Source organism: Acyrthosiphon pisum, chromosome X (genome assembly GCF_005508785.2).
Source record: "Acyrthosiphon pisum isolate AL4f chromosome X, pea_aphid_22Mar2018_4r6ur, whole genome shotgun sequence".
Taxonomy (NCBI): domain Eukaryota; kingdom Metazoa; phylum Arthropoda; class Insecta; order Hemiptera; family Aphididae; genus Acyrthosiphon; species Acyrthosiphon pisum.
Window position 1 is genome coordinate 28,198,310 of NC_042493.1, and position 17,838 is coordinate 28,216,147.

A 17,838-nucleotide genomic window follows, 5' to 3' on the forward strand; every position below is an offset into this window, starting at 1 on the left:
TTTTAATTTTACCACAAAATATTATATTTTTTAAATTAAATTAATTAGACATAAAAAACAATTAATTGTACTGTTATTCAAAAATTATTTAGAATTGTATTTTAATTTAAAACTTTAACATATTTTTTTTATTTTTCTTAGTACATACATATTTTTTATTTTATACTACATATTTTGGCAATTTTAATTACATATATATGTACATATTTTTGGTTTTTTATTACATATAAATCCCAGCCCTAATAATATTATATCTAAATCAATTATTTGTTAAATATTAAATTTAAAATTCTTAAGTTTCATAGATTAGTTTATGATATGCATCAATTACAAACACAGTTATTATTAGACTATATTATAGTAATAGGATTTAGCAAATACTTTTTTAAATAATAAATAAATATGTAGAAAGATAATTCTTATACTTTACACACAAATATATATTTTCATTTAATTTCCATTCAACTGTAATGAACTTTTATTGAATTACATTTTGCTATTTTCCCTATAAATTCCATTTTTTTTTATATAATTCAAGTTAAATTACCAATTTACTACAGTAATTTAAATTGTATTTCTTCTTCTTCTTTTCTTCTCTCTCTTCTTCGGTAGTCAAATTTTAAATGTCGTGACCATTTAAGCAAAAGTATGATTATTGATATTTCTCTTAACTTCTCAAATTTCTATGCTTCGCATAATTTCAGCTACAGACCTGATTCCTGTTAGATCTTTGATTTGATCAATAAATTGAGTTGGATGACGTCTTATATTCCTTTGCCTTGCACATTTCTTTGAATGATTATTTTTTCTAGTCATATAATTAGATAAGATACCAAAGAATTTAAAGATTATATTGAGGGTAGGAGTCGTTTGTTTTCTTGTATGTTCAGTTCTTCTAATCTTCTAATCATTACCTAGTTCTGTATGCTGTCCATGTTATACGCACCATTTTTCTATACAATGTTATTTCAAAAGATTCTATTTTCTTTCAGCAAGATGCATTAACAGTCCAGGACTCTGAGTCGTATATCGCTATGGGGAAGACCATCAATTTCATTAGAAATTTCTTTGCTTCTTTCCTTATCCTATATTGACAAAATGTGATTGTTCCCTTAGCCATTTCTAATTAGTGTTTCATTTCCTCCTAAGAACCACCTTTGTAAGCATGCCCTAAGGTAGAATAAATTATCCCTGTTTTATACCTGGGATTTATTCAAAGTGCACGGATAGTGTTTCTGCTCCATTAATCATCATTAGGTTGAATAAATTTGATTTATGGTAACATAATTTATAAAATTGCAACACAACCCAGTTCATTACAATTACAATGTGTTATGAATAACTGGTGCTCAGCTAATAACTAATGACCCAATTGGAATTAGATACATGTTTTTGCTATATTTTAACTAATAAAATTATTGATAAAGTATTTTCCAGTGATGGTAATTGAGAGTTTATCAAAATCTCTACTGTTAACATTTGTCTATGACTTTTTATTTTTACAACATAAGTAATTTGATGATTAAATTAAATAAATAGCATAGTTTTATGTGGTAATGTTTTCTTTTACATTTTAAGTGCTTTTTTATATAATTGATATTGCCTCAAATGTTGAACCCTAGTTATCATTATTTCATAAATTCAACAAAATATTTATAATTCAACCAAACTAAGTTGAAATACTAAAAATAAATTTTGAATTTTGAGTATAAGTAAGTATAGAATTATAGTATAGGATTAATTATTTGATAAGAATATTTATTTTTTTGAACCTGTGTACATATTATTATACTATATTATATAATGTTTAACATGATACAATCAGCTAATTCATAGATAATCAAATAATGTTAAAATATTACAAGAATGTCTTCTAACAAAAATTATTTTTCTGTATAAGTGTATAACATAATATTATGTAAGGAAATGTACTTATATGTACATCCAATCCATCATTTAGAAATATTTGTAGGGCTATTAAAATAATTAATTGTTTAGATTAACCATAATATGAATATTGAACATTGTAATGGTATAGCGTATTATTATAGTACCTACTATAGCACTTATTTTAAAGAAATAATTAAATATTTTCATATTGAATGTTTTATTATACTATTTTATTGGATAGTAATATATTAAATTATATCAAAATTGGACTATATTATAATTAACTGTTTTTATCTATAACAATGTTTTATTTTAGTGTAATGACTAATTGTAATATATAACATCTTTGATGTATTAATTTGATAAGAAGCACACTCTGAGAATGGTGCTAGTCATTACTCATTACTGATTATTCATTGTTAATTTCTTTCCCTCCAAATTGAATTGTAAAACATGTTTTTTTGAATCTCATTTATATTTAAAATAAAGTTCTGATTTACTTAAATGTATATTTCTTATATTTAATATATATCAATGTATTGACAAGGCGTCATACATTACACTAATAAAGAAAAAGAATATTAGTTACAAATTTAGTGTGGTTAATGATAGAACCATCAATAATTCTTAATGAATTTTTTGATTCAACATCTTTTATCAATTTTAAAATATATAATTGGCAGGGTTTAGTTCTGGGCTCCAAAATATTTTCAAACATTTTTAATTCCTTGAATAGAAAATTAACAAACCTAAGCTTATAACATAATTATTTGCCGTTGTAAAATAAATATCTATATTAAAATTTGTACCGCAGGCTATATTAGGTTCATGCTATTATCTACTTAGAGAAATAAATATAAATAAAAGATAAGTTAATGAATATTTAAAACATTTAAAATTTTAATTTTTCTCAAAATATCATTAAAATAAGCTTAAACCCCTAAAAAGTTTATTATAAACAATGAATCTCTAGCTTATACATAAAAACATTTTTTTGAAATGTAAAAGTTGCATATCTGACTGTAAAGTAATTTAAATTGTGTTTTAAACTAGCCAGTTTTGTCGAAAAATTATAAATTAAAATATTGACTAAGTTATTCTGAGTATATGATAATATCATTAGGTATATTTATTATTCAGGTAAGTACAAGTTTATGCATAAACGTTGAGTATGTACATAATATGAAAGTTAAATTAAAAACCACTTATTATATTGTGTTAGATGCTAACATTGGACACTACACTCATTTTTACTGAAAATGAAATAAATATACAATAATAACTGACTTAAAAAAAAAAAAAATACTTAATTATAAATTATAAAGAAATAATTAAATAATATGTTAACATAGATTTTCGGCTTGTAGTTATAATTAAACAATCTACTAATAATCTAAATAATAATTACTTTAATCAAACATTTTACATTTTACATTTTTTGTTACTGTTATAATTAAATATTTGGTTTTATAAATAATTGTCTATACCTTTATCTAATAAATTAAGAACAAAAAATAATTATGAAACCTTTTAACATAAATAATGATTCTTTTGTTTAACTACTTCAATGTTTTTTAGCATAATAATGATCAAATTATAAATAAGATATACCATATACAAACTATATAAATGTATTGTTAATTATCATAAGATCAAGTTAAAAAATAAAATTACTTATTATATCTAATTGATTGAATTTAATCATTCAATATTCTTAGTTTGGAAAGATGTAAAACTGGCTTAATATACTCCTATAAGTGAATCAAAATAATAATTTATAGTGAAATATCACTTAAAAATTACATTTTCAGATTTTTTTTTTTTTATTATTAATCTTTAACTTTGGCGACAGGGGCCATTTGCAAAATCTCAAAGATTAATGCATTTAAAAATATATTATAATTAAAATTAATATGAACATGATAGATTTTGAAATAGGTACAAGAAACAAAAAATGATTAATATTATATTATTTTGGTAAATTTTAAACACTAAATTTAAAAATATACCTACACGTTTTCGACTAAATGTACATATAAATATAACTAAGAATAATAAATTAAAATGTATAAAAAAAAATTCACAACTGGTCTAAACATGAATATTTCTAAATTGTTTTCATTAGGTAAGGTTTAACACATTAACTGCGATATGACGACCAGCGATTGTAAATTAATTTGGTTTTATATTATTAACTTTTCCATGGCGCAACAATATTGCACTAAAAACCGTGGCGTGGCAGGAATCATTACAATTTTTTTGATGTAACAAACATGTATTTTTTTTTTTTTTTTAAATACACTAAAAAAATATACATTTGCGTACCGATAATAAATATTGAGTGATTGCTGGCAGTCACATAGTAGTCAACGTGTTAAAATAAATCTATTTTCAATTCAATTCATATTGAGTTAGGAATGTTTTGAATACTTTTTACACATATCTAGTACCATAGATTAGTAAGTGTGCTTGATAATAAAAATAAGTTATTTTTAGTTACTGATTTATTGGTTAAAGCTAAATCAAATGTGCTATCTCACACTTAACAAGAACAGTTAACTTTAGAGTTACGATGAGTTCACACTACATGTATTGTGAAGTGTTAAATATAATTAACTTGTAGGTAACGGGGCATCATCATTTTATTAGCTACATATTACATGTATACATAATGACATATTATTGAGAAAATCAAAAATTAATATTTTTAATTATATTATATTAAATATTTTTAATACCAATTCAAAATAACTAACAAGAGGTCACATGTTAGTACCACTGTTGGTATTAAAACGTAAATTATAACATACAAGAAAAGTTTTATGCGCAAAAAACAACCACTTAAGCCTAAAGCTAGTCTTAGTTCAGAAACCAAATATATACACAATAAAGAAGATAACATTTCCTGTATCATATATAAATGTGGTTTCTTTACAATGACTGTAACCTCAAACGTTATTTTTTTGTGCAACAGGGTTTTCACAAACAATATATTATAGGGCAATTCTCTTAAGAAAAAACAACAGATGTATTAAATCTATAGAAAAGCCCCATTTCCTTCAATCAATTTTTAATCACACATTTACTTATCAATGATTCTATATAGGCTCTATGATATTATGTTTTACACTTTTAATCAGTACCATATAAACATTAATACAATTATTAATAAGCTTATAAGTGAAAAAATAAAACAACAATTATTCCTTAAAAGTAGTTTGGAACTTTTAATACAGAGTAGAACATTTAAAAACCATAGGTGAGTTTCTCATAAAATAATTTTAACTTATGAATCAATATAAATGTAATATGTGATGCGTTATATAATATGTTTTCATGTTCATATTTACAATAAATGATTTACTAGAAAAGTTTATTTTGAAATACAACATAGGTAAGTAAACAGTTAATAAATGTTTATTAAACTATGTAACAGACCTTATTATAACAATAATATTTAAGAGAATAATAAATTATTAATACTTATAGTACATTGTTGATGGTCACATCTGAAACCACGCTTATTGAATAATTATAAATATTATTATCTGAATAAGTTATTTTACATTCTAGAATGAATATTTTTAATAAAAAAAAATAGTATTAAATCGAAAATTTTTATTTAAATTTCCTCTCATTATTTGTTAGTAGATATTTCAATATTTAAAAATGTTATAAGAATAAATTCACATTATGAATGACTAGAAATTGTAAGCTGAATTTACTCAAAGAATAATAACAGTAATATACTCGTAATATCAAAAACATCGAAGCTTGTAGATCACATAAAAATGTATTTAAATTTAATAAATAGTTGTTTTGTCCAAATATATATATAATTTTAAAGTATTATACACAATAGATATCTATAGAAAAAATCATTTAAAATCTATCGTTTTAAAAAAAAAATTCGTGCAACATTGGACATAATACATTTTGGCACAGTTTCATTCTCTATGACAATTTAATCAACATTTATTTTAGGTGTCTCCTACGTTTTTTATCCGTACTATCATTTGAATCAGTTAATGATTTTTTTGAAATACCAGTTTTTTTATTAGATTCGACCGAACTGCTATCATTTCGTAACCTTTTTACAGCATGACTGACACGTTTACTCATACCAGTATTTGTACTGCTCAACTTAGGAAGAGCTTTGACAAATGAATCCAATGTTGTTTGGGTCTAAAGCAAAAACAATCACATTTTAACCAAATATTAAATAAAAGATAACTTTTTTAAATGTAAAATATATAATAGAAAAAATTACAATGTTTAACACGTTGACTGCGTACTGACGCCAATTGGCGTCATAAGTATCATTCAGCAACGCGTTTGACGCCAAATGGCGTCTAATATAGATTTAAAATAAATGGTTTAAAATTCCCTACGCGTGGCTGAATATTATTTTATAATTATTTAGCGCGGATTAAACGTATGTTTTTAAAGATGTATACATACGTCGTTATGAGCAGTTTCTTTATTTTTTTTTAAATTTATTTTGTTTTTACTTTTATCATACGCACTGGGTGAAAACAGCAAAAAGACATACGCAGTCTACGTGTTAAGTAAATTGTATACAATATTAATACAGTATATTCTTATTATGACAAACGTTGCTATCTCAATGAAATTCCCTTGAAGCTATTATTACATTCAATAGTGTTTTACTCTGGATAAATCAATATAAGACTCATCATTTTTCATTAACTTGAAGAAATAATGACACTGTTAGTCAATAATATCGATAATAATGAATCATTTTCTATGAACATATTCAAAAAGCAGAATGTTTGATTTAGTTCTGAGAAGTGTAACACCAGTAAGCCACAGAATTATTAAATTGTTTCATAAAAGCCGGTTTTAAAAACTGATATAATTGCAATAAATAACTCAAATATTCCTGATAATAAATAGAAATTTGTTCCTGATCAAATTAATTTTTTTTATTAGTATTAGTATTTAAAGTATTCAAATTATGTATTTTAAGCATTCAAATTAATTACAAATTGTTTAATAAGACTTTATATCGCAAATTTTTTGCCTTTTCCTTTGATATTTGACATAACAAGAGTTCACCGTAATAAGAATATTTAATAAACTTACTGTCCGTTCAGCAACTTTTTTTAACACTGGCGCTAATTTGCTTTTTGTTTTAGAAACATCCCAATCAAAATTAGTTTGAGCAAATTGAATGATTGAGTCCACTTGGAGTGTACCCCAATTAAAGCTTTCATTTGATTCATTTACAATTGGGTGGAGATATGCATTAATAACAGCTTTATTCGGAAAATCTAAATTTTTAATTACAAATTAAAACATTTAACTTTAGTACAATTATAACTTTAAAATAATATTAAACATATAGATTTACCATTGCCAATTTTGGTCGATTTTAATTTTTTCATAAATGGTATATCACAATATACTTCAGCTTTTGAGTTAGCGATCTCCTTAATTTTTAGTAATTTTTCTTCAATGTTCATATTTTTAGTCTTAGATTCAAAAAAAGATAAAATTTCAATAGCAGATACTGGACCAATACCATCAATACCATTTGTGTAATCACTTCCCACAAGAAATGCTAATTGAATAAAACTATTTCGAGACAAAGCTAAAATAAATTAAAACACATTTAAGTATATATTTTATACTGCATAATGCATATTATACACAAAGACATAATAGGTACCAAATTGTTGTTTAATATCGATGCTTTTGAATTGTTTTACATATTTTTGGTTGTCAAAAAAATCTTTATAAACAACATTAGCTCCGAACAACCACACATCACTGTCATCTGTCACAGTACCTTCTGTTCTTCCGATTTTTTCTAAAAAAGCACATTGTGCTTCTGCTTCCATTGGTGCTGTTATATATGGTATGCCAAACAACTTCAAGAGACCCTACACATATAAATAAGTATTTATTAATAATTGTTTTACATTTTTATTTGTATAATGTATTTTATGTGGTAATAGATAACAATCAAAACTAATGATGCACCGATTTCAGTGTTACATGGTATAAAATATTGGAGTCAGTATAATAATAATAATAATAATAATAATAATAACATAACATTATTTTATAAATTACTAAAACCAAATATATGAAAATTATTAAACATTATATTTTATAATAGTTTAACCATAAATTAAAATATAAACAAAATTCTACAATTTATATAATGTTATATTATAATAATATTTTAACTTTACTTAAAAATATTATTATAATATATACTTAAAAAATAATAATAATGTTGTTAATTTATTAGATTATTTGTTTAACTCACAAAATACAATTAGTACAAATAATCAAGGCTCGGCATTAACGAGTTAAAAAGTTAATTTACTTTTAACAAAGTTAAATAAAGAGTTTCTTTTTTTTTTAGAAGTTTAAAGTTGGCCCGTCGGTGCAAATAATGCAAACCAGTAGTAGCGTAGTTCAAAGTATTTACTATTTACCTAATTAAATAAATGAACGAGTTATTTAAAAATACTGTAGGACGCGGGTTTAACTTTTATTTTTAAATAAACTACCCAATAGGTCAAGCCCATGATAAGCAGAAAACAAAGTTTGGAATTCTCTTTCAAAGACTATGTAGGTACTACGTGTCTACGTATAGATTTTAATAATGGATATGAAGTAATAAACAAAAAGTATGTTGACAGTGTCACGTGTCGTTAAAAATTATTTTTCACAATTTCTTTTTTATATTTATTTCTGTGGAGCTGTGAACTGTTTAACCAATTAGTTATATTCTAATAATACATTTCATTATAATATTTAGTGTAGTGTTGACTTTTGGACCATTACGTACCTAAAGAAATACATAAAAATAATTTGATTATTTTGTTGGATATTGTCATTTATTAAAGTATAAGTATTAAGTACGTACAGTAATTAATTTTAATAGGTACATGCATTATTTTATTGATTACCATGCTATTTGTTAGTTTTAAAAAAAGGTAGGTATATTTATTCATTTTATATGAAATAATGAAACTGATTTTTAACTAAATTAAGTTACTTTTATTTTCTAAACAACTTGTAAATTAAAAAAAAAAAACAAGATAAGTTTTAACTTTAAACCTAACTTATATTTTTCTGTATTAACTTAACTTAACGAGTTAAAACAAAAAGTTAACTTGCCCAGCCTTGCAAATATTAAAATGATAATATAATTATATTTATGATTGACATATTATATTATAAAGTAAAAACCAACAATATTTTAAAAACTCAGAAAAATAATATATTTTGTTTTTAATTTCAATTTATTCTAAAAATATCAAGCATTTCTTTAATCAATTTTTTATAAAAAATTAGTTATTTATAATAACTGACAATTTTATTATTACCTTTATTTCTGAAGTAATTTTTTGTGTTACAGAAGAAGCCATTCGATCAGATTTTCTTTGTAAACTAGCCAAATCATTTTGACGCTTAACTAATGTATCCTAAAAAAACCAATTATTAATTTATTTTTTTATATTAAAATGTAATATAGTACTTGTATGGACTGAAAATATTGTTCATTCATAGAATTTGTTTGATTGTCAGGAGGTTCGGGCCATTTCGTAGATATTTTATTTAATTTTGTTGGAGAATTAAATTTTTCTCTTATTACTAATCATAAAACATAAATTATTAAATATGTAAATGTAGAAATGATATAGTAAAAATATATTGGACAGTTTTATAATATAGGCAAATAAATTATGAATCATAATTTTAAATACAATTATTATTACCATTTTTTGTTGAATTTATTTCTTTGAATTCATTTTTAGCAACTATTGGAACATCTGACTCTTTTTTAGAACATTTATTGACTTTTTGTTTGTTTTGATTCTCTAAAATAGTTCAAATATAAGTCAGTAAATTAGTTGTAAAAAAATAAATGGCATTAAGAAAATATATTTCAAAATCATAGCTATACAAATAAAAATACTATTCTTGGAGAAACGAAACTAAACAAACTTAATATCTAAACCTTAAAAAATCGTGTAAGATCCACATTTAACATATCTGTAAGTTATTATTAATTTAACTTAAATTTGTGCATACTTATATATATATATGTTAGGGTGATATATTCACCAACATTTCTGGTCAATTTCAATTTATTTATAGATGTAGACATTCACTGGTGAATATTAACATGCACTATCTGTTTTTGGTGAATGTTGACATTTTGTTAAAAAAAAAAAAATGAATAAACTGGAGCACAATTAAATTTTTTTAAATGTTAAATTATTGTAGCTGTGGCTATATAAATTGATTTGGTAAAAAGCTGATGTAAAAAAATTATTACTTTCTTTACATTCTTACAATGTCCAGTTAAAGTTGACGGACACTTAACCGAAAGAATTTTGCCGGTAATAAAAGCTGTTTCAGACAGTTAGCGTTAACCGACACTTAACCGAACATTGTAAGAATAGCCCTAAAAGATATTAAGAAATGTAGAATAGCTGTGTGATGTCATTAGCACTTATCGCAATTACCTATCCTAGATGCAAGGCTGGGCATTAACGAGTTAAAAAGTTAAAGTTAAGTTAATAAGTTAATTTTATATTAACTTTTTAACTTAACTAGTTAATTTTGGCTTTTCATTAACTTAACTGTTAACTTACTAAATTTCTTTTTTAATTAACGTAAAATTAACTCGTTAATTTTTCATTTCAAGAAGTAAGTTAAGTTAATTTATTTTGTTTTTAATTTTATCATATTTCACTACTTCAGTATATTTCGTTTTCATGTCAAAAAATATTTACCGTGAATTGTTTAAAGTAAAAAATGTATATAATTCAAATTTAACTAATATGGAAACACTGTATAAAATATAAACACTATAGTCTATAATTTAGTTTTGGGTTGGAAAAAAATTAAGTATGTTAGCGTTGTATAAACAAATTAACTTTTTTTTAACTTAATAAAAAGTTAACAAAAAGTGTGTATTAACTTTTAACATAACTGAGTTAACCTATAGTTAAATTAACTTTTAACTTTTAACTTTTTGTTATTGGTGCATATTAACTTAACTTAACTGAGTTAAAAAAAATCATTAACTTGCCCAGCCTTGCCTATATGTGTAAAAGTTTCTTGACTCGCACAACAATTTTTCAACCTAAAAATTTTATTTTTGAAATTAAGTTTAACTATAAATGTATGATTTTATGTGTTTAACCCGATAAAAGTATCAACATTTCAATATAACGTTTATTTTTTAAATATTAAAAATCTTTAAAGAGATATTTTTATATTTGTATTTTATATTTAAAAGTCCATGACACATTAAACAAAATTAAACATTATAATGAAATTCTGATACTTGTATCGTCTTAAACACATAACACCATACATTTATATGTAAATAACATTTTTAGGTAGGTAAATCGTTGAGTGAAGCAAGGAACTTTTACAAGTATAGGATAGGCAATTACGATGAGCCGGGCCCAATGACGGCACGTGTCTTTTTCCAATTGCTCACTGCACTTATTGAATAATATGAGAAGAAATATAAAACATATACCATTATTCTTAGAATTGAACATTCTTCCAAATTGGAAAAACTTATTTTTTGTGTTTTGTGCTCCTTTAATAAAAACTCAAAAAATAGATTATACATTTATATCAAACAGTCTTAAACTAAACGGTCATTAAGATGAACGTAGCATTCTTTCAGCTTGTTGCTTTTTGTGCCTGCTTTATTTTGATCATTAGTTTTTAAAGTTAGGTTAGGTTAGGTACTAGTATACATAGACTAGCTTATAGTTTATACTAGCTAATACTCTCTCACGTGTCTCTCTAACCTCCATATAAACATTGATAAGCAACAACTGATAATTATCATAATGATCTATAATGAAAATTAAGGTTACTAATCCTAACATTCACTAAAACTTAATTGTGAATGTCAACACTCACTGATATTCACCGGTAACTGTTGGTATATTTTTAATATTCATTAAAAATGCTGACGTTCATCTTAACATATATTATAAATTATAACTTTTTCCAGTGGGCCCCTGCTTAGGCTTAACTTAAAAATATATATGTACAAAATATAATTGTAAGTTGATGAAACTTAATAAATCCGTTTTAATTATTGTTTACAATATTTTTTTAAAAATTTAAACAAACCTTGTAATATTATATTATCATCTTCAGATAAACTTTCCTCAGGTGAAAAATTGACAGAATTTTCAGAAAAAGAGCCGTTTGAATTATCAGATTCTATTGAGGATGAAACATTACTCAATGTGTTAAATTCTTGTGTTTTTATAGATTTTGATACAAAATATATTGACTCATTGATAATTTGCTGATCCTCAATATTATTTTTTTTATTAGATATATTATCTTCATTTCCTAGAAATGATGAAGATTTGCTTGTAGATGGAATATCATGATGATTAATACTTGGATTCTTGTTTTCCAATTTTGTCTGGCTAGGTTCATCTAATATTAAATAACACAACCATAATTAAGCTTAGTAATTACTAATTAACTTTAACTAAAAGTGTATAATTTTAGTATGATGGCATAACCATTTAAATGTTAAATTTTAAATTATGTTTTATTTAATATAATTTCTTGGTAAGAATCTGAATGTATTAAATAAGACTGTCTTAAACTCACAGGGAATGTTGAGATAAAACTTGTCTTGAAACGGGGACCCTTAAATTAAAATTACAAATTAATAAATCAAAATATATTATGTGTACCTTTACTATGCGACACCCATGACAGATAATCTTCTTCATTAAAACTATCTACATCTTCATTAGACATATTATCTTCAGTAATAAAAAGACTTCTGGAAGAATATTTTTTGGACGATACTTTGTTATTTTTCATAGTTACATCTTCTTCCACGTCTGATGTTAATACTTCGGAACTGCTACTAAAACCTGTATCAGGTTTAGGACATTTTATATTTGGTGACTCATATTCACCTACAACAATTAATTCCGAATTGAAAATGTAGTTGTATTTTTAATAGTATTAATTTATAAAGGATTACTTGATCGTCTTTTACTAGCTATTTTATTCTCATTGAAGATAAGCCAAGCTAATCTATCTTCTTCGAGGGATTCATCACCAGCAAGTGCTTTAAATATATCTTCATCAATGTCTATAAAATCAATTTATTTAATAATTAATATACGACATTTACTCCATGAGTGTACAATTTCTATAACATATTATAAAAATTTAGCTTAAGAGGATGTCAGCGCACTATTTTTTTCTGTGACCTACCCGCAGCATATCAAATTTACATTTAGTAGAACCAAACCTGTATTATTACTTTTAATATTAGAGTGAATTGACCTATTATTAAACTTTAAGTTAAGAGCGTCCTCACACGGTCATTTGTTCTCTCTATCATACAAACGTACATGTCAAATTTTACGTTCACAATAACACATTTCACTCTGTAATTTCTAAAATTAGTGTAAATTTACCTTTTATAAAATTTAAAGATAAGAATATTATCTAGGGCATCTCTATAATATTTAATTAATATTATTATTTTTCAGTGTTTAATGATAATTTTAAAATGTACAAAAAATATAGTTTAAAAATGGTCATAACTTGCTCTTAATAAAAATATCAATAAAAGCCTCAGAGATACCCTGGATTAGGGATTTCCAAACTTTTTTGGCTCGCGGCACCCTATTTGAACCAAGGTTTTCTCAGACCTTCCCCAAGTCATACCATGACTAATCATAAAAATAGAAAAATTAAATAAAAACCAGTAAAAATTTTAATGGGTAATACGAAAATATTTATTTAATTTAAATTGTACATTTTTATTTACATAATCGTAATTGTTTCCATCGCTGCCATCGTTGGGTTTTCAAATTTATTTTTGAACCATATAAAATTCTACTACCGCGACCCTGTAAAGTAATCAGGGCGCCACGGTGAACACTCTAGGATCTGGTACCTTAGATAGTAATCTTACTTTTAAATTTTATAAGTGGTAAATTAATTTTAATTTTAGAAATCACGGAGTAAAATGTGTTGTTATCAATGTAAAATTTGCCATGTTGTACATTTGTAAGACGGAGATAAAAAATAGCCGTGTTGCGTCGTCTTAAGAATATTACCTGTGTCTCTATGTTCGCTATTTTATGGTATTTTTATTATTATGTAAGTTATGAGAGTGTAAAAAGTGCTTATAAATAGTATACAAATTAAAATATTGTGAAAAAAACCAACGTAGGAACAGAAGTAATATTTTTAGCTTAAAGTTTGATAATAGGTGAATTCACTCAAATATTGAAAGTAATAACACAGTGTTAGTTCTGCTAAACATAAATTTGTTTTATTGCTCGTGCGTCAGAGAAAAAACAAAGGGTCGCTGATATCCTCTTAACAAAATATGGATGCGTAATTTCTATTTGACAAAATCAATTTTGTGTTGTTAGTTTTAATATTACAGTAGATTTACAATTATTACATTTGAAAGTAAGAATATTATACGTGTTTTTCCTTATTTTTATTTCAAATCAGAATATTTAACATTTTTTAATACTTATAACTTGTTTTAAATTAAAGTATAATTGTACAATAATAATAATAATAATAATAAAACAGAAGAGGTAACACTTATAATATACTTGCCTTTAAATTTGATAATAGGTAAGTTAACTATTGTATTAAAACGCACAACTCAAGATAGATTCTACTGATTGCAAATTCACTATATTGTAAGCTTGCAATGAAAACACCATTATAACAAATTTAAATGCAGACCGTCTGTTAATGTAGGTGATCCAATGGTATCAGTAGTAAAAATCTTTTGGCTAGTGCTCTTCGATTCAGTTTCAACACTTTTTTCAAAATTTGAAGTTTTTATCTTTTTAGGAATTTCTTTATTCTCTGAATTACTACTTTTGGCTGATTTGTTGATACCTATATTAACAAAAATTATATTATAATACAGAATCTACTGATTTAGTTTAAATTATAGTTTATCATTGATTAATGTTTATAGTTAAGAGATTCTCCATGTTAATATTAGATAACCCTCACATTTTGGAGTATTTTCTGTTTTCACCGGATAATGGAACAATGATGACACCACTGCTGATTTACAGCCTTACATAGATAGCATTAATTGGATGCCGTTAACTAAGAAACTCTCTGAAAGAGAAAAATTAATTCTATTGAATATTCAACCATCTTAAGATCGTCATGAAATTATGAAATGTGGCTAAAGTAACATCAGGTTTAATCAAAACTAGAATTTCTATTGTTGAAAATATCATAGTAATAAACTAATACATGAAAATTACAAGAGTAAATATATTTAATACAATATAAGATATAAGAAATTATTGTCAGTCTAATCTATATTAATATCAAAAAACAATAGGGTTAATAAATAAAATTGAAATATGAATACAATGAAACTCTTTTTTAATTTTAAAGATGGTATTAAAGCCCTAGCATTTTACTTCTTCATAATTATAGTTTATAGCTACAGTTGTGTAATACTATATTGATTGGGAAGATACTCAAATTATTATTTTTTTTTTAGGAGTTATAAAAGTGGGTTCTTATTTTAACTAAAGCTAATTATCCCAGTTTTTAATTTGACATTTTTACATTTATAAAATTCTACATTTAATCCCTTCATATTCTTGTTATTTCTTGTTATAGTCACATACCAGACTCGTAATAAAAAACAGTATCATGATCAGAATCAATTTTTTGACTGAATTCGTCAATATTTTTAATAGTTTCACTGTCATTGTTCAAAAACATTTCTAATTCATTAAATGTCATTTCACGCTTTGATTTTTGTTGATTTTTTTTTTGTGATAAACGTTTTTGATCTTCTGAAAACCCATTTAAGAGTTCACCAATTTGCATAGAAGAAAATGCCTGAAATCAAATTTTAGTATGTAAAACTGTATACAATGGTGTTGTTTTTATATATAATAAGAACTTTCAATATGTGTATAATATTGTACATACATTTAATTTCTTAGGAGAACTTTTTTCCTTGTCCTTCGCGATGTTTGTGTAGAAAAAATCATTGTTTTGATTTTCTACTGCTAATAGTAGAATATTTTCATTTTTTTCATTTGACAAATTCAAGAATGACCGATCTTTTTCATTTATAGGTATTTTAGTCTTGTCTATTTCACTATAAAACAAATTTAAAAAACTTTATTTCAATTTAAAAATAATAATATATAGTTATATACTTAAAAACAAAATTACTCCATTTATTTAATAAATTATAAACAAAAATCAATTTACACAGGTTCTTGCAATTTTGGTAGCTCAAACAAATCAATTTCTGCTCCTTTATTCAAACTGTCAACAGTTTTTGAAATCACTTCATCTTCAGTCAATGCATTTCCAGCATTCATAACAGTTTTTAAAGCTGCCTGTTCTAACATGTTTTTTAATAATTTTTCTTTGGTTTTTCCAGTTGATTTTTTGGCACGGCTTTTTTGAGCTTGTCTTTGAGCCTAAAATGAATATTTACAAACAAATTAATGCTATTTTAACTTAAGTAACAATTAAGATAACTATTACACACATATTTAAAAAAGTATGTATCCTTATAAAAATAGTTGAACAAAAATTGAAAATAACCAAATACCTAAAGAAGATGTCAGCCACAATATTTATTATCTCTCTGTGACTTATAAGCAATTTAGAAAATTTGCATAGTTAGTTATATTATTAGAGTAAATTGACCTAGTATCAAACTTAAAGTGAGGAACATTATCTGTGTCTTTACAATATTTAAATTTTTATGTAAGTAAGGAGAGTATTCCCATGCAAGTTGCATTTTTTTCTGAATAACCTAAAACAATGCTGTCAAAGCAAAAATACGTTTCATATATCAAAGAATTAAAAAATTAAACTTATTAAAAAATAAAAATATTCCACAGGAATCAACAATACAAAAGAACTAAATGATTGTTACAACATGCATCATTGCATATGAGCTCTGTAAGAGCTTACGTTGAGAGTAAAAAATTGTGGGTGCCATCTATATGCAATGAAAAATTGTGAAATACAGAAATATGCAGTACACATCAAAAAATAACAAAATATGCAAAGTAAAACATTGTATACCGAAACCAATAACTATGATTCAAACTTGTAGCTTATCTAGCTACTAGCTACTTTTTGGACTGTTAAAAAAACGTCCAAATGCATACAAGTTCAAGCCCTATTTATCAGTGATGCAGCCATTTATATGGTCAAGGCAGGGAAAAATATTAAAAGCGTTCTATTTAAAAATTGAACACATTAAATATTTGTACCATACAGAAATACATTAATATAAAATGTAAAAAATATTTTTTTTTTTTTATACCCATCTTGAGTATTGAGCATTCAAATGGAACCAGGAATATAAATACCCCCTCAACTAATTCTAACTGGGTGGGGTACTGGGTAAGTAAATTATTATAATTTAAAATTTCTTATAAATTGCCAAAAAATTTTAATATTGTAAAAGAAATAACGTACAAACTCAAAACTTGAATATAATTTAATTCTATTCTTTACATTAAACTCAATATAAGTCAATTTTCTTCAACCTTAAAGCTAATAACAAAAAATTAATTCTGAAAAATACAAATTCTCTGGGGGTTGGAGAAAGAAAACAAACAGTGCATGAACATCCTCTTAAAGTATTATATACAAGCACTCATTTAAACTAAGAAAACATAAATTAAAAATAGAATAACACAAATAATACCTATTTTATATTATTAAAATATTAAACTAATAAAGTAACTCTTATGTTGTATACATTTATAACAGATCTATTTTTAAATTACTAAAAAATTAAGGTAAAACTAAAATGTATTTATTCCATAAATAGGTACTTGCAAAAGTACTAAAACATGTTACGTTAATCATTAATTAAACATGAACAGATGAATAAATAATAAA

At 24.4% G+C, this 17,838-nt stretch overlaps 1 protein-coding gene across 2 annotated transcripts in view; it reads right to left on the reverse strand.

Annotated features, from left to right (window-relative positions):
* Positions 1 to 5,289: 5,289 nt before the first annotated feature.
* LOC100169397 (DNA repair protein complementing XP-G cells homolog) overlaps positions 5,290 to 17,838 on the reverse strand; it is a 19,469-nt gene continuing 6,920 nt past the window's right edge. Inside the window, exons 3-16 of one of the 2 annotated variants that reach the window (XM_016805906.2) lie at positions 16,180 to 16,394; positions 15,892 to 16,063; positions 15,582 to 15,798; positions 14,665 to 14,823; positions 12,926 to 13,036; positions 12,627 to 12,812; positions 12,043 to 12,360; positions 9,651 to 9,752; positions 9,410 to 9,525; positions 9,258 to 9,356; positions 7,583 to 7,796; positions 7,265 to 7,504; positions 6,997 to 7,184; positions 5,290 to 6,075 (exon numbers count right to left, since the gene is read on the reverse strand). In XM_016805906.2, the coding sequence (XP_016661395.1) occupies positions 5,866 to 6,075; positions 6,997 to 7,184; positions 7,265 to 7,504; positions 7,583 to 7,796; positions 9,258 to 9,356; positions 9,410 to 9,525; positions 9,651 to 9,752; positions 12,043 to 12,360; positions 12,627 to 12,812; positions 12,926 to 13,036; positions 14,665 to 14,823; positions 15,582 to 15,798; positions 15,892 to 16,063; positions 16,180 to 16,394 (2,547 nt within the window). In that variant the 3' untranslated portion in view covers positions 5,290 to 5,865. Of the gene's footprint in view, positions 6,076 to 6,996; positions 7,185 to 7,264; positions 7,505 to 7,582; positions 7,797 to 9,257; positions 9,357 to 9,409; positions 9,526 to 9,650; positions 9,753 to 12,042; positions 12,361 to 12,626; positions 12,858 to 12,925; positions 13,037 to 14,664; positions 14,824 to 15,581; positions 15,799 to 15,891; positions 16,064 to 16,179; positions 16,395 to 17,838 lie in introns of both variants that reach the window. The other variant, XM_001946691.5, reaches the window with a different exon arrangement.